The 23,984-nt window shown below is 44.6% G+C and overlaps 1 protein-coding gene across 1 annotated transcript in view; it reads right to left on the bottom strand.

Moving 5' to 3' along the window:
• PTPRT (protein tyrosine phosphatase receptor type T) overlaps nucleotides 1–23,984 on the bottom strand; it is a 452,620-nt gene that overhangs the window by 78,205 nt on the left and 350,431 nt on the right. The window contains 5 exon segments of the mRNA XM_066331046.1: nucleotides 4,417–4,473; nucleotides 9,278–9,314; nucleotides 18,098–18,172; nucleotides 18,174–18,206; nucleotides 18,208–18,343. Coding sequence (XP_066187143.1) covers nucleotides 4,417–4,473; nucleotides 9,278–9,314; nucleotides 18,098–18,172; nucleotides 18,174–18,206; nucleotides 18,208–18,343 — 338 coding nt within the window.

The raw sequence follows: 23,984 nt of genomic DNA, 5'->3' as shown, positions 1-23,984 counted from the left end.
TATTCTCAAATCACTTGTAAACATGATTTCCTTTATTTATTTTTTTATGGTGCTTTCGATGTGAGTGGCCTACAAATTATTAAAGCAGCTCTGCATGCAGGAATGTTCTCCCTCGTGTTTTCAGCTCCTGATAATCTCTATATCTGTAAAACACAGTCTGATGTGCAAACACAAGGGCAGACAGGTACCTCCAGGAATGCTAACACTGAGATAAAGGTGGAAAAGCACATTTTACATCCTGATGTGGAAATAGCCAGCACCAGCCTAGGGTTTCAGCTGACCACACCCTCCAGCAGTGTATTACCACAAAAAAAATAATCTGTGCATGATGCTGGTGTCTCCACGTCCCACGAGCCAACAGAGTGGGACAGCTCATCACATCTAAAAGCCAGATTCCTCTTTGGTTATTTCTTTATTGCAATTCATTTAAAAATGAGTATCACAAAGAGGATCACCATACACAACGTCACTACATCAATTTTCCACCTCCACGCATTGAAGGCTGCAAACAGCACAGGCTCAAGACTATAATGAGACACACTTGTTTCTTTAGCACAGCTCAAAAGGAATAGACAGAATGATGAGAGCCAAAAGCTTTCAGCCAAATTGTGAGTTGAGAGAACAGCAAAACAAAGCAATCCTGGAGAGAAAGACAGACCAGAATTTGTATGAGGGGCTTACAGGTGGGATCTGTAGGAGGATGAGGGTAAACACAGAGTGAGGCATCAAGATCAACATTGCTAAGCTGAATGAGAATTAAAAAATAGCTGTAAGTGAATAATTGATTCTGGAGATTCCAGGCAAATCCAGCACAAAGGCTTTTCTTTTCTCCTCCTGTTTTTCTTCCTCTCTCTTCAGAACAGGAGCCCTTACTTTGTGCTAAAAGCAGATCCCCAAGAATAAGAAATATTCTACCATTTCCCTGAAAGAAGAGCTCAGCTAAAGAGAGCAGCTGCGATGCCAACAAGTGATGTGATGGTTCAGGGGGTGAGAACATGTTTCTGTTTTAACTCTTCACTTTTGCAGAACTGTACTTAAAAACTAGCTCAAAATTATAAAAATGGAAAACAAGTACAATTACCAACATGACAAGTTCAAATTTACAGGTGTGACTTATTTTTTTGTAAAGCCTTGGACACGGAGAGATCAACCTTTTGACTACCTTTGATACCAGGCAAAGATTTCTCAGTGCCTGACAATGTTATGGATATATAACAGATTCACCACAATTATTGACTTTGCCCCTTAGTCAGCCCCCTGTGAGTAGTTACCTGCTCTCATCATGACTGTCAGGAAAAATCCACAGCCCCAGCAGCTGCAGAAGCTGCAAAAGCAGTGAGCAAAGCCCAGGGCTGGGCAGAAGATGGACACTGAGATTAAGTCACCTTTTGAGCCCAACTGGACCAAGGTGCCCCAGGTCCCAGGGTGAGCTACAAACACCTGCCCTGTGAGGCTTCACCCCAGCTGAGTGAGCAGCACAGAAAGGAGGAATTTCTTTCTCTCTCAGCACAAGGAATCAGCTGGGCACTGTTAGGACTCTGTGTACACACACTCCGCGTGCCCTGCATCAACACCAGGACACTCCTCGTGCTCTGCCAAGCTGAAGCAGCACTTCCAGGCAAGACTGGAATGAAGATTTCTCTTTTCCTCTACAGTAACACTACAAAACAGTCTCACAACTACCTTGTAATTTTAGGACATATCCTAATCCAACCATATAGTTTTAATGTCCAGCTCCTGGAAAAAGCTCAGAAGCTCATTAATATCAACCCTGTTTCTGAAAATTGGCTTATCAAAATCTATTTGAGGAAACAGACATCAGGTATTTCTAACAGTCCTGGGTCTGTTGTGTTAAAGGACACTGACAATAATACATTTATGAAAATCATTTTAAGTGATCTGCAGCACCTGCCCAGTGGCTGACCCACCTCTAAAAAGCATCTGCTTTCTAGATCATCATCTAGATCATCAGGAAATGGAGACAAAATTCTGATCACCCAGATGAGTTGGTGTGAGGGTGTGGAGGTCAGGAACATGAAACCCCATTGTCCTCTAAAACATCAAAGTCCCCTCCTGCCTCCCCCCCATGCTGCTGCTCCCTATTCTCAGCCCCTGTGCAGAAGAGGCTCCAAGGGACATCCAAAGAGCTCTTCCTGCAAACTTCCAAGCAGAAGAGATGAAAAACAACCCCCTACATTTCAAAAGCGAGGAATCGCTCAATGTTCCCTGCATTCAAATGAAGTAAAGCTAAACCAAAGGAAACATTTTCTAAATTTGACCTTCACTCGTGGCTTTTATGTCCAACTACTGACTTTTCTTTCATTTCCACTCCTTTACCTGGCTACCCATTTACCTGCAAACAGAGATGAATGCACACTGGCCCAGGGCCAGCCACAACACAGGGCCAAGAGCATCCTCTCCCACCAGGTGGGTCATGAAAAGGGTCAAGAACCTCCTCACTGCTCCAGGGAAATCCTTGCCTGCTTTATTCCTGGAAGGCTTGGCTCACACAGCTGTAATATATATTACTTTCATTTCTCCACAGACATTTCTTCCCTGAAGCTACTTGTGTCCTGGCAGTGCATGCTTTGAATTACAAAGGTGATGTCTTCACAGTCTCCCGGTGCTAAACTATCCCAAATTTTATCTTAAACACTGTGCTTCTTCTCTCCATCCCTCCAGCTGCCTATTTTAATTGGGAAGCCCAATGCAATGCAGCAGAGCTCTGGAGTAGATAATAACCTCTGGACACTGGGCTGGAGATACCAAATTCATTTCACTCTTGGACTCATCCCATTCTGCACCAGGTTCTGCTCTGATTCAAAGCTGTGCCCTGGGATAAGGAAGCCTCAAAAGGGATTGTGATACACAAAACTTGTGCTACAAAATAACTTCTAGAAGTCAGAAAATTGTTTCAGGGAAAAAAAAAAACAACACAACAACCAACCATTTTCATGCATTCAACTTAAAAAGTGTGATAAACTCCTCTGAAATAAATAGCACAAAACAGAATAAACCTGTCAAAGGAATAATACTCCAGTGTATTAGAAGACAAAATGCAGCAACAAACAGATTTGTAGTGGGATTAGATCTGTTTAAAAAATACATTATCTGTCTACAAAACCAGAATGTATTTCAGGAAACAAAAGAAGCCTCTTCAATGGATTTGAGGGAGCAGGAGTTATTAAATCAACAGTTTTCATGTGCAGCAAAACTGTGGGAACAGCAGAAACTTTTCACTTCCTCATTTTCCACTGATTTTTTTGCAGTCTCACCTGTCCCCAGCCCAAGATTTCCCTGGTCACATTTCAGAGCCAGGTCCTTTACTGAGATTTCAACATTCTCCAGGAAGTTTCCTTCTTCCTGAGCTGATGCACTGCCAAAAATCAGGACCTTTTTTCCCCAGTGCATTCGAACTTCCCAGTAATCCCAGCACCTTTCTGCCCCTGTATCATCACAGCTGTCCTGATGTGTAAATAATCAGGATTGGTGAATTATTCCAACAATTGAAATAATTGTTGGGTGAGGAAGTCATAACCCGTGCAGCACTGGGAGAGGAGTATTCCTAGAGAAATGTAATCCATCTAAACACTGAAAAAGCAACCCTTCATTCCTGTTAATCTCATGGAATGCTGTCACATCTCAGCCACTCCTTCTGTGCACATCAGGCTGAAGTAGAAGAGCCTATTTCCACAAGCTGATGGGATCTCCCCTCCTCATTTGAATTTTCTGGAGTTAATGACGATCCTGATCCCAGTGCTACATAGGATGGGGCAATTTTATGGCACACAGACCTCTGAGTTCCTTGTGATGGGAACTGCCAAACCCTCGAGAGGTTCTGAACCTCCCCAGTGAGTGACTTTACTCCCCACTGTGAGTGACTTGCTGTGCTGAGGCTCAATTCTGCAGCATCTGCGGCTCCAGCAGAAGTTTCTATAGAAACTACAGTTTCTATAGTTTCTATAGTTCCTCTGCTCTTCCACAGAGGGCTCACAGAATCAAGTTTTCCTTTTCTTGCCACCATTTCTCCGACAGCAGCACTCAGCTATCTGTGAATAAACACAATAATCAGCCCCAGACAACGGCACAGCTTTAACTGGAGGTGCAAGCTGAGCTCCAGGCACACTCAGGGGTCACTCAGCCTGTGCAGAGGGGGATCCAGGGGGCTCTCCCATCACATCCAGTGCTGCTGTGAAGATTTCAGGGGAGTTGAGCCCTCAGCTGACCCCTCAGCACAGGCACATTTGCACCTTGGCACTGAAGAAATGCCACAAAAGCACTGCCCCCCTTTATACTGTAGCTGGAGCAACTGTAAAAGTAATTTCTCATGCAAAACAAGTATTAAATAAGAAGTCATGAAGCTGCTCAGACCTCTGGAAGTTTGACCAGTTTTCCTTTTCCTGAACTGATAATCACCTGTGCTCAAGAGGCTGGGCGGGTTTCTCGTGGTCACCTGGTGTCTACCTATCACTGCTAAGAACAAGCAAAATGGTTCCCAGGCAGCATGCACAAGACAAAAAAAAAAAAAGGAAAAAAAAAATAAAAATGTACCTCATAGTGGTTATTATAGTTCCATTCTTTCATTTGCAAGAACTCACATTTTAAGGAAAGAAGAAATGAGTACGGGGAGATAAGGAACCATTAATGAGCCCTCTGCCTTGGTTTCAATTACACTGTGAAATTAATTTAATGCACTTTAGGAATATAAGAGGTAATCGCTCTCTCTTGGTAAGAGGTTGCAATTTTCTCTAATAAAGTGTCGATATAAATATGTTGCTTTAAGACAGGGAGAACAAGTCAGTTAATTCAGAAAGAATGGGACATATTAAAACAAATGCTGTCAAGGAAACCAAATGGCAAAACCTATAAATAACCCATCTGAATGAAAATTGTATGGCAGAGAGCTGGTAAATTGAGGTTTAATTATAAACATTCTTAAAGAGTGTTTCATGTTAATGAGATGCATCCAAGTGCCTAATTCTGTGAAAGATAACATTAGTCCAGTAATTAAAAAATTAAAAAAAATAAATATAGGAGTAGCCCATGTGAGGAGGGAAGTGGCAAGAGATCTGAGACCAAGGAAGCTGAAAAGAAACACACATGTAGATACAAAAGGTTCATAATGTTTAACATGCTGGCAGAGTGTGGGATGGCTACACAGAGGGGACAAACGCTGGGAGCTTTCTGATGGATCAGCCAAGGTCACCCAGCAAAGGCTGCTGGTGAATCGCTGCCAGTGGCCATTCTCACAGGTGTGGGAACTGCCAGTGGTCAGAACATGGGTTCTCAGGCTCCAGGCATTGCCCTGAAGCCTGTGGGAAAGCCAAGGACAGAACTCTCTCAGCCTGGCCTGGGAAATCATCAGGAGGAACTCAGAACAATCTTGCAGACACCATCCTCCTGACACCTGCTGTTTCTCCAACTTGTTTACTGCTAGAGAGGTTTACAAAAAGATGGTGCCCTAAAGGACCCATCCTATTCATTGTACCCAAACACTGTATAAAAACAATCTGTCTTTCAATAAACTCTGCTGTAAGCCCTCTGAAGAAATTGGAGCTCTATGTATCCTTATGTGAGCTGTCCTGAATCCTAAGGATACACAGGCACACCCAGCCCTCACTTGGAGGCACTGGATGGAGGGAAAGGAGCTCAGAGGATGTGCCGGCCCAGCCGGGCACCTGCTGGCTCTGCTTTGGAGCCCCTCCTGCTCTGACATGCTGCTGCCATCCCTTCCTCCCAGCACTTAATAGCCCAACCCGAAAGGATTTGAGAGCTTTTTCTTGCCACCACAAGAATCAAGTTCATCTAACCAGGAGCAGCACACAGAAAACCATGAAGAGAGCCCCACCAGGGAGCTGGGCTGAGCTGAAAAGGGATCATCTGAGCAGCCTATTTCTGGCTACAGAGGAGGGAAGAAAAGCTGGGAATGCTCCAAATTTTTTTTTTTTTTTTTTTTTTTTTTTTTTTAGTGGACTGAACCACTTTTAAAGGTTGCTCTGCTTGCCTTTTCTTGGGACACAGAAAGCAAACACTCCCCGGCAGCCTGCTGGAGCAGAGGCGGTGGAACAGCCCCGTGCGTCTCTCAAGCAATTAAAGAGACTCAGCTTCTGAGCAGGTGCCTCGCAGCAACACCCAGGATGTGTTACAATCCCCCAGTAACACATGCCTAACACATTTCACTGCCTAATTACTCCCACACTCACGTTTAGTGCCCTTGTTAATCCAGTACTTCAAGAGAATTCCTGCCTTGCTTAAGGACGCCTCGATCCTAATCTTGCTGTCACTGGTGTAAATCAGAACTCATTTCACTGCTGCTAATGGGGCTGCTGCAGTGACAAATGTCTGGGAATGGGAAAATTAGGCCTCTGTTCCAAAATGAACATTTAGTCTGGCACCAGCAGTATGTATTTATTTTCTTGCATCATTTTTTCCCCCCTCTGGTACCAACTCAAAGCAGAGCTTTTAAAGCTGAGATTAACCCTGACTCAGAAAAAAGTGGGTTTTTTTTCCTGATTCCCACCAAAGACACCACAGTGGCATCCTCACTGGCAGCTCTGTTGATTTTGTTCAAGGCAGCCTTCAGGTTTGCTCGTTCCACCCTCAGGAAAACACCAATGCAAATAAAGGGGAATAAGGAGCAATGCCATTAAGGGTAATCAATATCATGAGCAGACAGAAGACAGCACAGACACAGGAGATCATCTAGAACATTCCAGCTCTCAGCCTTCCATCAGGACACGGTGTAATTGCAGTTTTGTGAGTGTCTCTGTGCCTTGCCCCACTGCAGAGAGAGGGCAGGTCCCACACCCCTCTCCAGGGACTGGCCCTTTATCCATTTGGGTTAATGTACGGTGGGGATGCACAGGACACAGGGCAACCTGAAACTCTGGCAAAGCTCACACAACCACATTGTCCAGCTGCAGCTCAGCAGTGGCAGCTCCTGTGACATTCCAACACCCCAGCTCGTGGTGCTCCCTTGCCTGCCAGCCCTGCTCCTTTGGAGAGCTGAAAGAGCCACAGCTGGAGCATCCCAGGCTCCGTGCTGAGGGCCAGGCACTGGGAATTACAGCACTGCAGCTCAGAGCCAGGCCACGAGGAAAAGGATTTCCACAGAGATTTCTGCACTCCACACAGAGGAATAAGATATCTACCTACAAATCAAAAGTGATATGAATCAAAAGTGATATAAATCAAAAGTGATATGAATTGAGACAGCGAGAGTAAACACTAGAACTACCATCATTTCTTGTCCTTTTCCATTCAAGTCAATAAAGGAAAAAAACCCTAAAGAATAAGATCACCAAAAAGCAGTGGCTCTAGACATCCTCAGGCTCTACCCATCTCTTTTCTATATCTTATTAAATTAATCCTAGCAGGAGATTCTTTTTTTAAAAAGAGATGACATTCAGAACCAACAGAAGGAGGGGTTTCATTGACTGAGTGGCTCAGTGACTTTTCCTGGTGACCTAACAAGGTTAATGAAAATTATCTCAGTTTGCAGAAGTCAACTGAAGGTCAAACAGTGATAGGACACTTTACTGAGGTACCCAAATCACAGAGTGGAAACTAAAGGTCATACCAGAATGGGATTTTTCAAGCTGTGTAAGGTATTTTCTTTTAAATAGTCACAGAGCAAATATCTTTCCTGCTAGCATGACAACATTCTTCCACCAGCTCCAGAAAAATGAACAACTGAAATGGAAGGAACTCCAGGTTTCCAAAAAACTAATTAATCCAGTATCTCGTGAAGAGACTATACCATTGGAAAAGCTTGTGGAGAATCATTTCACCCAGTCCTGCTCTTGCTCTTTCTACCACCAGAAAGCCAAAATCAGGTATTTGAAATGGTCACATTGCTACCAGCTGAGAAAACTGAGAGGAAGGAGAGACACAGACCAAGACATATAGAATGTTTGCAACCCAGAGAATGAATTAAATAAAGATTTTACAAGGAACTTGTAAACAGGAAAGGAACAAGAGGGTATGCGGAGCACTAGAGGCACAGATGAGAAGGAGAAATGGGAGAAATGGCTCCTCCTCCTCAGATTTCAGTGGTGACACAACTGCTTACAGCCCCACCAGTTTCCATTCCCAAGGCTGAGCAGGGAAAACAGCAGCATAAATGGGAACCCACCTGCCACCCCAGTGCCTGCCTGGCTGTCACAGCCTGGGCTGTCTCCACAGGGAGATGGACAATGCTCTCCAGTGGCTAATGGGGCTTCTCTGAGCCCTCCCAACTCCTCTGCAAGTGCAGATGCAGAAGGGATCAGGAGAAAGGACCTTGAAATCATTAACTTCTGCCACAAGTCAAAATAGAAGGAAAAGAATGGAAACAATGGGCTGGTGCCTCAAAGGATTTCTGGGTTCCCGCCAATTTTGGTGAACCCTCAAAGCCTCCACAGGCAGTCATGCAGGAATTTCACATGACAGCAAAGTAGCAAGAGCCCAAGCTGGCAAAGCTAAGTTTGGGGATGGAGATCATCTGTAGCACAGCCCATGGCAATACCCCAGCATTTCCTTTCTGCTCCTTTGCTGACTACAACCTGTGTTGGGGAAATCTTTTTACAGCTACTCTGTGTTACAAATAAATTCGTGTCTGACATCTTTTCTGCAAAAGTAGCCTCTGGGGTGATTTTAAAATCTTTAGAAGAGTTGTTAAAAGCAGCTGTAAACTCTAAGAAGAAGCTCAGACATTGTCACTGTTGGCCCCTCAAGAGCTGCACCTTGTGAACCAACCTGGGGCTGTTTGTCTTGGGTTTGCTCTGTGTGACCTGTCAGCTCGGTCTGTTCTGAGCTCACCACAGTGAAAATCAGGAATGCTCTCTCCTGGTTTGTTCAATTATACCATGAAAATGGCGTCATGTAAGAATTGTGCCCTGCTGTGTACAAGGTTAGGCTCACACCAGATCTCCTCTTATCTACTTTGTACAGTTGTGGGGGGAACAAATTGAATAGGAAGTTAATGTCACTTTTTCAGTGATGTTCTGCCAACAGCAAGAACAGTCCTCAGGACAGAAAAGCTGTCAACAGAACGAGGGGAAGGAGGAAGCACAGGGAATTATACCCTGCGTTAAAAAAATCAGAGGCCACAAATATAGTGGAGTGGTCCTGGAAATTGTTGTTCTGCCTTGGCAATCTTCCTTTATAAAAAAAAAATAAAATAAAAGAGGAAATAAAGAGGCTGGTTCTCTGGCTAGGAACTGTAATCAAGTTGTGCCACCACTGCAGTTTTTACATTTCTGGTATTGTGTTTTGCAGGAAAGAGAGACCTACATACCTTTTGTTGCCAGCCGGACACAGTTGATTTTTGTTTCCTGAAAAATAAAAAAAAAAAAATACAAGAAAAATATATAGGAAAACATCATAGTGTGTAATTTGCCCATTCACAATAAACACACATTCTGTTAAAGAGCTCCTAAAAATACACGTATCTTTTCTTGCACTTCATCTTTGAAAATACCACCAACAGTTCTTGTTGCATAAAACACTCCAGACTATTGGACTTGCCTGCAGTTGGTTCTCTTAAGCATCGAGAAGTTGGGAGTGACAGCACGTTTCTCCACGCTCCACGTGTGAGTGATGGGTCCCACAGAAATGCCTGATTAGCTAATAGAATTTCCCAGCTAAATGACCTGCTCTGTAATAGACTGACAAGCCTTGGGTCAAAAGAACACGCCACTGTACATCTCATTTTCATGCACCATTACTGCAAATTTCGCAAATTGGGTATTTATTTAAACACATGGCAAACAGACACCAAAGAAGTCATTTGAATATCTCAGCTCTCTGATGGATGTGGAGCAGACCAACATTCTGTGCTGCTGCCTCTGCCAAACGAGCTGTTCTAACAAACCTCACCACTGCAGCTCCTCATTGCAGAGCTGGGACACAACCCAACGCTTCGTGTTCAATCCACCCTGGAGCCTGCAGAGCTGCAGAAACAGGATTTGGATCTGAATGTTGTATTTGGCTTCACGAACAGCTCAAACTCAGCAGCCTTCTCAGGACACCACTGCTGCAAACACGGGCTTTGTGGTGTCCCCAGTTCCTCATTGCACAGCCCTTGCTGGCAGGGCTTGCTGCTGTCCAGCCTGATTGCCATCCAAATGGGAATGTGCTGCTTGGTTAAAGAGCTGCCTCTGTCAGGCTCTAATCTGCTGCAGGGTTTGCAGAGCACTTTATGCCTCTGCACGTCTCAGGTGTAATGAATCCAGCATAAATTACTGTGCTAACAATGCTCCATTAATATGAATGCTGTCTGTGCTCTGGGAACAACAGCCCAGCAAAGCACTGCTGAGCACCTCCTTCCATCCTCAAACAACTGGACAAGCCTTGTGGAAATCTGAATTTGCTCTTGGAGAAAATCGCTCCATCTGTGACAAATCTTCCTTGGCTGGAGCAGACACACACAGCCCCACTGTGCCTTCTCCTCATGCTTTCATTGTACATAGGAAGAGGATGATTGAAGGATCCTTGGTGGAAAACACTGGGAATCTCAGCAGCAATTCTCTCAGATCCCTTTCTGTGATGCCACACAATCTGGATACGAGCCACCCCATGTGCAGGCTAAAAACAAGATACTCAGGACAAACCCTCCCTTTGACCTTGCCTTCAAAGCCTCTTAAGGAATTCCTGGATCCTTGAGGACAAACCATATCCATTTCCCAGCTGTGTATGCTCCAGAGTGGGACTGAAGCTCTGTTTATCCCAGCAAAACAAAGACATCTCTTTGGTTACACCCCTTTGTCCCTCAAAAATCAGCTTCCCTGCACAATTTGTTCCCCACCTGCCTCTGCCTCGTGGGTCACAGGTTTGAATTGCCAGTTATTCTGGAAATCCAAAGTCTCTGTTGCTGCTTGTGACGTACAAAGCAGCAAAACCCCAGCTTTGTTTTCAGAGCTGTCTCTGCACATGGTGCTGGGAACCAAAAGACAGAGACATCCTGATGTAGTTTCTGATTTACAACGAGCTGACCTGGAAAATCAGCAATGAAGAGTAAAATAAAAAAAAAAAATAACAAGGTTTTTGCAGTCTACGAGTAGGTGGACGCTTGCTCACATTTTGTTGAGGATAATTTTCTTGTGTATTTGTTGCTTTTTGCTGATTTCAGAATCAGAAAAAGGAGATAACAGAAAGCTGGAGAAATTAGTCAGTGCTGGAAAAAGAAGAGTCTAGGGCGTTCTCATTTAAACATGTGAATTCCTGCGTGAGACCCTTCCATGGGGTGATTTGGGAAGACAGAATTTGTTCTGTTTGCATCTGCATCCACTGATGGCTGCACTGAGCACGACCACAGCTGTCAGGAGAACTGGCACTGCCAAAAGCAAAGGCTAGAGGGTTATGATGTGTGGACTTCAGAACTTCATTTCAAATTGCGTCTTCTGAGAAGGAAAACGTAAAAGCACCTGAACAGACACCAGGCTCCCTGCTCCAAGGGGTGCTAAAGTTTAAAGACTTGAACTTAGCCCATATTTTGGATTAGGGTTGATTATTCTGTTGCTTTCCACTGACCACCCCACTGTTCACTCTTTGGTGTCTCATAAAATCGAGATCCCTTTCAATTTATTCTAGTTTTCTTTGGTTGATACTGAGAATTGTAAGTTTGCATGAATCTTTTAAAGAAGAAACAGAATAAATAAACACATCCCCCCCAAAAAAACCCCAACCAACCAAAAAAAAATCCTAACCCAATTATCCCCCTCAAAAACCAGTAAACCCACTTTCTCACAATCATGTTTGTTTTCTGAAAAATATTACTTTTGCTTCAAGGCACTTTCCTGTACACAGTAAAGATCATAGAATGTTAATGGGTTGGAATGCACCTTAAAGTGCCATAGGCAGGGATAATGCTTTTATTTTTATTTTTTTTCCTAAGCTACATTTCCCATCTTTCAATCTGTGCACACTACTTCTTGTCCTGTCACTGCAAGGCACTTCTCTTTAGCCACCAGCAAAGCAGGAATAAACAATGTGGGTAATTATCAATGATCCATCCAGATTGCTTAAAGCAATGGCAAGAAAAATATATAAATAAAGAGATAACAGAAGTTTTAGAAAAAAAATCCCAAATAATTCCCCAAAATTCAGTCTCTGTGTTGTTGCTGAGCATTCTTTTAAACGCTGCCAGATTTAACTCCCATTTTATGGTATCACAGAAGTTTTACGAGGTCTTCTGTATCTACAACAATCTTACTGAAAAACAGAGAGCCAGCATATTCTGCATATCTGTTTCATGTTATGGCTAAACTCACAGGAATAACTTAAATTAAGATGCCAGTACTGCTTCAGCTCTGTATCACTGCCAGGTTAAGGCAGACATTTTACAGCCAAACAGTAATGGAACAACGCAGGCACATTTTCACTGAGATCCTGGAACAGGAAAAGATTTCGTGGCTACATCCTGCAGCTCTTCATGCAACCCTCACTTTCCAACATGCTCCATGTCCTGAAAGCTCACTGCAGAATAAGCCCATCCACCTCCTACCTCAACATATTGATGGAAAACTGTTTTCTGGAACTTATTTACCAGTGAATAAAAGAAGACCATGGTGTACCCTCACTCAAGGCTGAAGCCTGGCTCTATTTTTAGGTCCACACACCATGGAGAGATAAGAGCCCTGTGTTTCAGGGTGCTGGCAGCCTGTTCCTGCAGGAGGACCTGCACCTACCATCCATCAGCACAAACTGGGGACCCTCTGGAGAGGGACCTGTCTGAGGAGCTGGGCAAGCCCTCTCTGCCCACAGCCTGGGAACTGCACACCACAAGCCTGCTTTGGCATCCCCCCTGAATTCCCAGGGCTTTTTAAAACTTTCTTTTAATATAGCTTGATTCTTTCATTTTAGAAGCAAAGGAGCTGCTGCTGTCTACTAATTAGTGAGGTTCCTAAATGCACATTTCACTCAAGTGAAATGGATGATAACGAGTTCTGCCTCTGTCTCTTCAGCGTTTGGATGAGAACAATTTTCTGCAGAAAAGGGCTACGAGGGCAGCAGGACATATGTTTATGTGACAGCTGCGTCTTCACAACCTAAAAAGCCACATGATCTTTTTTTCCCCCCCTTTTCTTTGAAACTGGCAGCTTGCTGTTTGCAGACTACCAACAACAATGAAAGCGGCAAAGCTTTTTCATCCATCTGTTTTCACACCCACCATTTTCCCTTTCCTTTACTATGATTATGACTTTGCAGCAGTCAAACTGAGCTTGCCTTGCCCGAAGAGCCACCTGCCAGTCCTGGTGGGACCTGCTGTCCCCAGATGTGCCATGGGGACTGCCCTACAACAGGCAGAGTTTTTTAGGCAGCTAAACTGGGAATAGGCAATTTTATCTGCTGCTGGTGCACGGACCAGAGAAGGAATCACCACTCTCCCCTTGGCCTCAGTTCCAGCTTTAGTTCCCCACGTCCCAGAGCTGAACATGGAATTGTTGGCAACCTGCTTCACACAGGGTAGAAACCATGGGTTTGTCCAGTCTTAAGGAATTATTTTTTTGGTCCTCAACAAATTTTTCCCAGCTTCAGGAGAGCTCTAAATTGTGTGTTTATTTGCTATAGCACTGGCAGCCAGTGGTTTGCAGTCTTTAAATATGTCTGTGCAGGGTCAATGGACTCCCCTATACTTTTTATTGCCAGCTACAGGAAATTGCTGTTTCCTTCCAGAGACTGAGCCAAACCTATTATTGCTATTCCAATTATCAGCTTTTTTTTAGTATTTGTGTCATTTGCAGAAGGGAGGTTTAACAAAGTGGATAGGGCTTTTATTATTTACAATAGGAAGCTATTTCAATGATCTGTCCTTGATGATTGGATACCCACTCCTCTCAGCCTCTCAAAAATGAGGCAGACTGGAGGAGGATTATATTTTTTATGCAGAAAACACTCAGGTCCATATCCTTTGGTCAACCAGATGTGGAAACATGGGCATACAAAGACTGAAGTGTTCCCACAGATGCTTTATTTCTGTGCCAGCACCTCCAAGATGAGATTAAGGAGTGAATGTAAGGGGATGAAGTGTACACTCAAAATCCTCCTGAACACAGAGCTGCCCAAAGCTGGTTAGTAGCTCACAGAAGTGCTGCAGGCAGCCCTGGTGCCATTTCATCTTTCAGAGCACGGCTCGTGCTGAACTCAAACTCCTCCCAGTTTTTTGATGGCCATCTTCACAGGGATGAATGGCACATCTCTGCTGGCAGCTCTATCCATACCTCCAAAACGTCCCAGAAGAATAATGCTGTGTGCTGTGAGCAGACCTGTCAGCATCAAGAAATCCAGCCTCAAGTCCCCTGATAATAATGAGCTGCCCGATTGTGCATGTAGTACAAGTCATTAGAGAGGCAAAAAAAAATCAATAGGAATCTCGGTAGAGTCTATCATTCCCTCAAAAAAAATAATATTCTCATTGATTCCTGCAGTGCTACTTTTCACAATTCTGGGTTGAAGGCATCAGTCACCTGTTGGACCACCAGGCTGGCAGAGCAGCTGGCAGCATCCCCCCATCCCTCCAGCTGTGTTACACAGGCTCCTGCTCATCTCCCATTTAAAGGAAAAATGGCCAGGAGTTATTGATTGCAACTGCGCCTTTACAGATTTCATTTTAACTCAATGAGGTAAAAGGCAGCTCCAGAAAGGATTTTTTTTTTTTTAAGGACCTCTGGTTTCTGAGCTGCTCAAAAATTCAGGCAGGTTTCACACAGCAGCCAAAAATTCTCCCCACAGGAGCGTGGTGCTGGATCAGCAACCAGAGACCTGCAGTGAGCCAGATAAAGACCCGGGGACAATCAAACCTTCAGCTCTCAGTTTGATTATTGAGCCAGTGTAAGGATAAGAGAGGATAAGGAATAACACAGGGTTGTCAACCTGGCCTCACCTTTCAGAGGGAAAAACACTGGCAGGGCTGGGCTTTTAAAGGGGCTGAGCTCAGGGAGGGTTTTCAGACAAGCCAATCTCCATGCTCTGTCAGGCAGCCATCTGTAGCAGGTGGCACCAGGACAAGCAGCAAACAGCAGATCCCTACCTGGATGGCTGTGACAGTGTCTGGAGATCCTGCCAGAGCAGAGCCAAGCCAAATGTCCCCTCTGCTTCTGTGCCACCTCTTGTGCTGACTCCTTCTATCAACTAAGCAGTAACTAATGGTGCTTCTCACTCCCACAGCCACAAAGCCTGCAGCTTCTGTGCCCCCTTCCCCTTTCTCCCCTCTCTCACTTCAAACCCTGCCACATTTCAGCTCAGTATCTGGCTGCCAGCACTGCCTGGGAGGAAGTTCACACGATTTGGAGGCATTTTGTGTAACAAAGCTGAAAACCTCTCAGTCTCCCCATGTTCAGCTCAGAGTCCTGCCCGAGGCAGCTCCACAGTGACCAAAGTGCACCCAAGTGCCCTGGACAGAGATCCAGCCAGAGACAGCTTTTTCATTCACACTCTGAGACAAGCACAACAGTGCACAAGAGGAGGCAGAAGAGCTCATGAGCTGCTTCTGCAGCAATTTGCCACACTTGTTTGGCATCCAGCTGTTAATTATGTTCCTTTCAGTGTGACAATCAGAGCTAATGGCTGCAGAGCAGACGGGAACACCAAATGAGCTCAGCCCTCCGTGTACAGAGGAGCTCAAACAATGCACAACTCCTACAACACTCCTAAGCTCCTCCTAATCAAGCTTTTTGACCAAATCCAGGCTGTTTCTTCAAATTAAGCTCTCCCCAGAGCCCTCTGTTTCCAAAGGAAGATGTTCTGGTTCACTGCATGAAGGCTTCTCATTGCAGCTTCCAGGTGTGGAAAGAAATTTTATCATTCCACAACTGTCAGTGATTAATGAAACTATAGAATATCCTAATTAAAAAATGAGTGGCAATGTTCTGTTCAGTTTTTTTCATGTGTAAGGGAACATAAGGCTCTACTTCAACCATGCTAAATTGTTGTTGTTGCAGGTTTTTTGCAGATGTGCCTTATCAAAAATCATGGAATGTTTTGGGTTGGAAGTGACCTTAAAGCTCATCCAGTTCCAATGTCCTTCCATGAGCAGGGACACCCTCCGCTATCACAGGTTGCTCCAAATCCCATCCAACCTGGCCTTGGGCACTTCCAGGGATGGAAATTCCATATTGCAGCCATAATTGTTTGTAGGATTTTCCAAGACCAGTCAGAGCTGCTCAGGTTACAGACAAGTGAAAACCAGAACTCTTAAATATAAATGATACCTGCAAATAATTCTGGGAATGGAATAAAACCCTGCTATTTACAGCTGCAAAAGAGTGAATGCAAATTGACCCTAATGTTTTAAATATGGGGTTTAATTATTTTACCAAGAAATAGAAGGGATCAGAACAGAAGCTGCTTCTCTGAAGATCCATATTCCACTCTTGGGCATTTCCTCTCTACTTTTACCCACAGCATTACACTTTGAGGATATATAAAGCATATCCTGTAGAAATATAAATTATTACCACAAGAGGAAATTGCTTTCTCAAACAGGAATTTACTGGGTCTGGCTGGACACTTCTCATCCTGTCATGAACTGTGCACTGTTGCATTAAGACTATTTGATTAACTTATGCTTAAAAAGCCCTTTACAATCTTGTTCCTGTTGGGACAGCCCAAGCAAGTCATCCTTTTTGAGGCCTCAACACCTGGAACGTAGGGTGAGATGCAGGAGAAGCAGGAACACCAGTGTTGCCTGAATCCAGAACACCAAGGGAAGCCTACACTTCCATCCACACAACCCATTTATGGAATATTATATTGTACTTAAGCAAATAAGTTTCCTCTTCCCTGGGGATCCAGTCACTAGCAATTAACTATCACACATGAGGGAACTAACTAGAAACAGAGAGACATATACACATATTCACGATTTCTTTTATAAGGGCAAATCCAAAACTGAATTAATTGAGCAGTGCTGGAAGGAAACTAGAATTGGCTAGAAAGGAAACCAATGTGAAAACCAGCAGTGTTGAAGAGATTTTGTACTTGTCAGCCACACAGCTGAAGCTCTGCAGGAAAATGGTGATAAATGAAGGGTGTAAAGCACTAAGATGTGTTGTGAACACTCGTTGGCACTGCAGCCAGTGAAACCATCCCAGTCCTCTGCAATGTGCAGCTGCATTTCAGGTACAAAAGCCACTAAAGCCTGCATCGTTCACCTTTGACTGATTTTTGTAATTTTGCTCTCTCAGGGGTGATATAGTGGAGAATTTATCTTTGTTAAAATTAAATTCCTGAAAGCACTGGCAAACATGCTAATAGTAGCAGACTCTGCTACCCAGATTTGTGATGCCTTTTTCATGCTCTAAGACTCTTCACGAGGCCAGAGTGGCAAATTCTCTTGTGTTGTGTATTAATGGAAAACAGCTGGTGAGCCAAAGTGACGCACTGAGGCTGGATCTGCCCTGAAACAGGAGAGGTGAAAGGTCACAAATGATCCTCAGCTGGAAGAGAAGAGGGAAGAGAGGCCTCCCATTTTCCTGTGGTGTGATGAGGTGTGTTGTGGCATTGTATTTGTTATTTGAGTCTGAGGCTACACTTCCTGTGCAGTCTGCATTTTAAACCCAGCATCACAGAGTAAAAAATATATAAAAATATAGCATTGCAGAGGGGTAGGGCAGATGCAGACAGTCCCCACTGCAGTTCCTGACTTCCTCAAGCTGAACTCCCATCCACAAGTGCTCCATTATGATATGGCCAAGTGCAAGCTGAAAGTAATCCAAATTCATAACATCTCCTCCAAAATCACAAGCACTGTGAACTATCAAGATACTGCAATTATGGCTTTTAAAAGCACAATAGCCCCTACTCTGACAGCCATGCTATGGAAGGATAAAAAAAAAGGTATCTAAATTCTAAGCAGCTCATTTAGTAAATCCCATGGCAACATGTGGCCTTTACAGAATCAGGGTCCTCAACAGATTTCTCATTGGATCTGAGCATCAGAGAGAGATTTGACTGAAGGACAAGTAATGGCATTGCTTGATTTTCATCAGATTTCTGTAAGAGGGTAATAAGAAGGAGAAGTTAAACCAGCATCCAATCGAGAAGGAAGGAGAATGATGAGGAGGACAGAGAGAGGCAGTCACACCTACAGGATGCAGCTCATTTTCCCTGCACTTACTCCATTGGCCTTGCTAAGAGCCTGGAAGTATATGCTGTAGCTTTTCAGGGGGGACAGAGGAGCATTCCAGTAGCCAGTTGTAGGTCTTGTTGTCACCCACGGTGAAAGGGCTGTGTGACAGGGAGGTTGATGGGCTTCAGCTCAGCTGCAAAGTAGTGAGGGGAGTCCAGACTGGAGGCATTCTTGTAGCTCACTGGCACAGAGAAGCACTCGATGATGTCTGCAGCTCTCCGGGCTTTCGTGCAGCTGTCTCCCCTTGACAACAAGCTGTTAGACACTGGGAGGGAGACAGAAAGGTGAGATTAGAGACCCAGAGCCTTGAACGTCAGGAATGTTTCCAGCATATCAAAGGACAAAGAGTAGAGCAAAGTCAGGAGCACGCAGCTGAGGTGTCCCAGCAAGGACAGCTCCTGGCACAGCAGCAGCAGGGACGTGGCCACTGAAGGGGCACTGTGGGGCAGGATGCTGGCCTGTGGGACTGCCAGTGGTCAGAACATGGATTCTCAGGCTCCAGGCAGTGCCCTGAACCCTGGGGAAAGCCAAGGACAGAACTCTCGTCAGCCTGCCTGGGAAATCATAAGGTAGGAACCCAGAACAATCTTGCAGACACCATTCTCCTGACACCTGCTGTTTCTCCAACTTGTTTACTGGTATAGGAGGTTTACAAAAAGGTTGTGCCCTAAAGGACCCATCCTATTCATTGTACCCAAACACTGTATAAAAAATCTGTCTTTCAATAAACTCTGCTGTAAGCCCTCTGAAGAAATTGGAGTTCTACTGTCATTACATGAGTCCCTCCGGGATTGTAACGATACTGGCCACTGTGCTCTGTTGGTTTTAATGGAGTACATCAGGATAACACCTTGGTGAAGTCCGACTGGATTTCCATCATGTCACCCTTTAGGGAAAGGAGCAACTAATGAAATATCCAGCCTAGAATGGATTTTTAATGTGCTGAATGTTGGCAAGCAGACGGTTTCTTCCTTCAGCCACCAAAGTGAAATGTGAATTGTTTGCTTTGGGCAAAAGGTGGCTGCAGTGGAGTAGTGCATGAGTAGGGTGGCAATGGTGTCAGGGTGCCTTTGGAAACAGCTTCAGAGTGCAAAAAGCTGTTTAGGCCAAAAAGAATCTTGAAGATCCCTTTTTTGGGCCCTCCCCTTTGTACCTTGATGGTCCACATAAGGACCTGGGGAGGCCCTGGCACTGGTGCTCAGAGAAGCTGTGGCTGCCCCTGGATCCCTGGCAGCGTCCAATGCCAGTCTGGACAGGGGCTTGGAGGCAGCCTGGGACAGTGGAAGGTGGTCCCCTGCCCATGGCAGGGGGTTGAAACAGGATGGGCTTTAAGTTTCCTTCCAACCCAAACCATTCTGGTATTCTATGACCTCTTTTTGGGATATCCTGAAATGTAGAATTCTCTAATTCCCAATGGCAAGTCTCCTTCTACCTTCCAATCCTCGACGACTGTTATGTACTGAGCAGGTGCTTTACAGCTCTGTCAATCCACTATTGTTTCAAGAAACAACACCACCACCTCATATTCTCTCTGACTCTGTGAAATGGTAAATCCTTTTGATTCCTGCTAAGCTTTTGCGCATTATGATATATAATAGCAATTCTTGTTATTTCTAGCTTACCATTCCAGGCCTCAGAGCCTGCAAGGCATTCAAATGCATTCTGCTGTTGTTTTTTTTTTTTTTCTTTCCTCCTCAGGCCACCTAACAAAGCCCTGGAAGTTCGATGCTGCCATAGCCCAGGCAGGTTCACTGTGTGTTTAACACCACTCACACACATGACACAGAGATACAGGGCTGCAGTCATTCCTGGGTTGTCACTGGCCCGCCTTTCAGGGGGCCCTTTGCTGCTCAGAGATTGCTCCGGGACATTTCTAAGCACAGCAATAGCTCATCAATGCTCCCGTGAGAAACGAGGTTTGGGCTCCTACAGCACGCAGGAGTCAAAGAAGCCCTTTTAGAATTTTGCTTTTGAATTCCCAGTTTGTGGGGCCTGTGGGGATGTGGGCTGCTGCTCAGCTGACAGCGGGCAGGCAGGGAAGCACTTGGAAACCATTTTGGCTCCCACTGCTAGACACAATCCCACCTAATCTGTACAAGCAGCGAGCAATTTATGAATTACTCAACACTAAAGCTGTCCTCACACTGGCAGTTGGCTAATGTAGCAGGAGCATCAGCTACATGGACTGCAGCCTTTAATGATGCCAAATCAGCATTTGGGAAAGCTGTCCTCCTCCTACAGTTCATCAGAGCCTTTAATAAAATATTTTAGACCTTCTTCTGATATTTATTTTACAATTTTATAAAGACAAAACTAGGTTTCCAAGCAACACTTTAAGTGTTAGTCATTGAGGAAGCAGTGGGAGCTGCAAGCGTCTTCAATACAAACCCTCTCTCCTCAGCTCAGCAATAGCAACTCTTACTGGGCTGGTCTGCCTCTGTTTACTGAGAGTGTACATTCTTATTCTGACCTTCTCCTCTGGCAATAATAATCTACACTACCAGGAAAGTTTGTCATTTTGTTTGTCATTTTGTTTGTCAGCCTATGTGCAAAATTGGAGCTGACACTTGTTATGGGCCGTTCCGCCAGATTGCCTTCTAACCTAAAAAAACCATTTGATTTCTGTTTCATCCACTCCTAAACACTCCGTAATTTTCTAGTCATAGAAAATGTTTCCTTTAGGGTATATACACAAATCTATATGCATAGACATATATTAGTCTGCTTCAGCCTACACAGAGGCCAAGAACTCCCTCACCTTCTCTCCCCAGACCTGAGGGTGACATCCTCCTCTCAGTTATCCCATTTACGTGCCACAAACTCAGTCTTTGGAGGACGGGAAGCTCCCAGGGACCCGAACTGCCAGGTAACTGAACTCTTCCCAAATCATTAGAGCACTACAGACACTTTTTATCATGAGCAGGAGTTTTGATACATACAGAACCCAGTCACAGATACTTTTTGAACTGAACCCAGTCACAGACACTCTTTTGCCTCTATTCTTTCACATTTTCTCTTTCCCACTCAGCTGTTAACATACTTCTTTCCCCTTCACAGGGATAACTCACTCTTGTAATGGCCTGAGATTTTACTTTTTATGTTTATTCTTTTGAAATGAATCAAGGTTCCTCTGGAAGCACAACGGCGTGTTCATGAACATTCACTGGGGTGTAACAATTGTCCCATTTGCGTCCAAGTTAAAATCCTGTTCATCTCCTGCTCCTTTTCCATGGCACAGGTATCTGAGCTAGCACTGCTGTCACTGCCCCTGGGGTAAAACCCCTCCTCTGGTGACACTTGGGGGTGACTGGCTGCTTTGGCTGCTTTCATGGTTTTATCCCTGATGCCCCAGCTCACACAGACTGACACAGCACCCACATCTTTGCCTTGGCTGCTTGGCGTACTTGGGCAGGAGGCCACTGCTCAAGGCAGTGGCCAAGCAGCCAAGGAGCATGTCTGAGCTCAACAAGCTTACTTGGGCTGGAGATTAGCACATCTCAGCGTCTGGTTCCCTTAATCAAATGGTTACTCTGGGTCTCACTTTGCTGTTTTGATCCCATGTGCGTTGATCTATACTAGAGCCTTCCCAGAAGAGCAAGGGTTCCCACGGTGTCACCCCAGCAGTAACACAGCTGGTACAGACTCTTCTCCTCTTTTTTTTTTCCCTATCATGATTTGGCTTATGTGGGGGTTTTTTTGGTTGGTTGTTTTGTTGTTGTTTGCTTGTTTGTTGGTTGTGTGGGTTTTTTGTGATTGGTTTTGGGGCTTTGTTTGTGTGGTTTTTGTTTTTTGTTTTTGTTTTTTTTTGTTGTTGTTTTTTTTTGTTTTTTGTTTTGTTTTGTTTTTTGGGGGGTTTTTTGAGTTATGCTCTTCTCCTCCTGTTTTGTTTATAGCTAAGAGCAGAATTTCACTGCCTGCCTTTAGTGCATTTTCAGAGATCCATTTCTCTGCATTAACCAGTCAAGTGCTGCAAAGCACAGCAAGTGCTTCCACACCTGCACTGGGATGCTCTTGTAACCTGGAGCAAAACCCCACCAATCCTACACCCAAATAGAATTGCTGTGGGAATTCTGATCAGCAAATGTCCTATTACCTACCCTCAGTTTAGCAAACCATCTGCATTACTACAGCATTGCTCAAAAGAGTAAAACAAATCCAACTTTGCTCAGAAGGTGGGAACTTGGTGGGATACAGCACAATCCCCAGTGGTTGGGCACTACCTCAGGATAAACCTTGGTGAGGCAGGATCTCCCTTTTGGCCTGAAAGAGCCCTTCAGCTGCACCCAGAGCTCTAGCTCAGGGCTGAGCAGGGTCTACTCTTGCAATTTGCTATTCCTGACAATTCTGACAATCACACACAAGGGAAAGGAGCAGTGGTTTTCCAAAACGTGGGTGCTGGAGGGAAGGATAAAAAAGCAAGCAGGCGATGAAATAGGAGGAGATATCCAAACTATTCTAATAGCTCTTATTCCATCTCCCAGTGGGGCAGGAACAGGGATCTGGGGCTCTCCCCGCTCAGGTTTCAAAGCTGCTGCTCCCAGCCAGGATCAGCTGACGTGGATTTCCTGGCAGGAATCAATGCCAACGCCCAGCTGGATACGAGTGTCAGTGTCACACATAGAAATGATATTAAAAGAGACAACAAAAACAGAGCATTCAAATTCCTACACGAGATAACAACTTCAGTGCCAGTGAAATGAAAGATGATACAGCCACACTAACTCCTGCATTCTAGTTTTCATGTCAGGACACATTTGGAAACCCTGCAATCAAACACCGTGGATGGGCTGCAGGGCAGTGTTAGCAGGGGTTTTGTGCTCCCAGTGCCACCCCAGCCCACTTTGGTGCAGCCAATAATGCTGCTGTCCTCTTAAAAAACACCAGGGACTGCTTTCCAACATCCACAGGCTCTGCTCTCCAGAGAGCTCTCGAGGGATTCTCAAATCTGGGCCACAAAACAAATGCCTGACCTCCCAGAAGGTTGGGGAGCTGACTGCCCTGTGTGCAGCTGCACACTCTGATTGGAAAAGGAGGCCAAAACTTGGCTCCTTTATAAATTTCAAGGGCCTTAGATAGATAAATCCATGTCAATTTAATAGAAGCTTTTAAAAGTTTTGACAGCTTGGCTGTAATCACTGATAAAAGCACCCACCAATAATGGGCCACAGCACAAGTGTTGTCTGCAGAGGAATGAAAGGTGCCCTTATCACCATCTACAAGGTAATTTTTTAAATGATGAGTTCCCTATTGAATGTGGAAAAAAAATCAACATTCCCAGTCACAGCCCATTTCTGTGATGGAGATCTGTTTGCCTCGGGCTTCTCCTTCCCCTGATCTTGATTTCTTTTTGAGGATGGACTGAGACAACACTTGTCCACATATTAAGTATTAAGGCCAGTCTCAAATGCTGCATGTAGGATTCCCAGGAATGCAGGGGAAAGCTGAGTCAGAGCTCTCCATAAGCAGCCAGCACCCTGGCCCATGCACTTTGGCATCCTGAACCATCAACAAGGTGAAACCTTCCCTATGCTCTTGGTAATGAGTGGGTAGGCAAAGGAATATCATTTCTTGTAACCTTCCAGTCATCCACTCAGCTGAATTATTAAAGACTAAAAGAAACAATGTTTCAGCAGCTGAGTACTCCCTCTGGACCAATCTCCTATTAACTTTCCTTCACATCATATAAAGATTCAATGTATTTTCATTTAACACATAAATTTATTATCAGCCATATATTATTTCCAATGTTATTTTCTCCCAGGGAGCAAAAATAAGTGGCAATTAGTACAGCTTGATCTTGTAGTGCTTTTTTTTTAGTAGACTACTGTGAGCAGGTTTTGTTGTTCATCCTACAGAGAACAGGAACTTCCCACTT

The sequence above is a fragment of the Sylvia atricapilla genome, chromosome 16 (assembly GCF_009819655.1).
Source record: "Sylvia atricapilla isolate bSylAtr1 chromosome 16, bSylAtr1.pri, whole genome shotgun sequence".
NCBI lineage: Eukaryota > Metazoa > Chordata > Aves > Passeriformes > Sylviidae > Sylvia > Sylvia atricapilla.
Note: the sequence above shows the minus strand (reverse complement) of the source record. Positions and strands in the feature narration are given on the sequence as shown.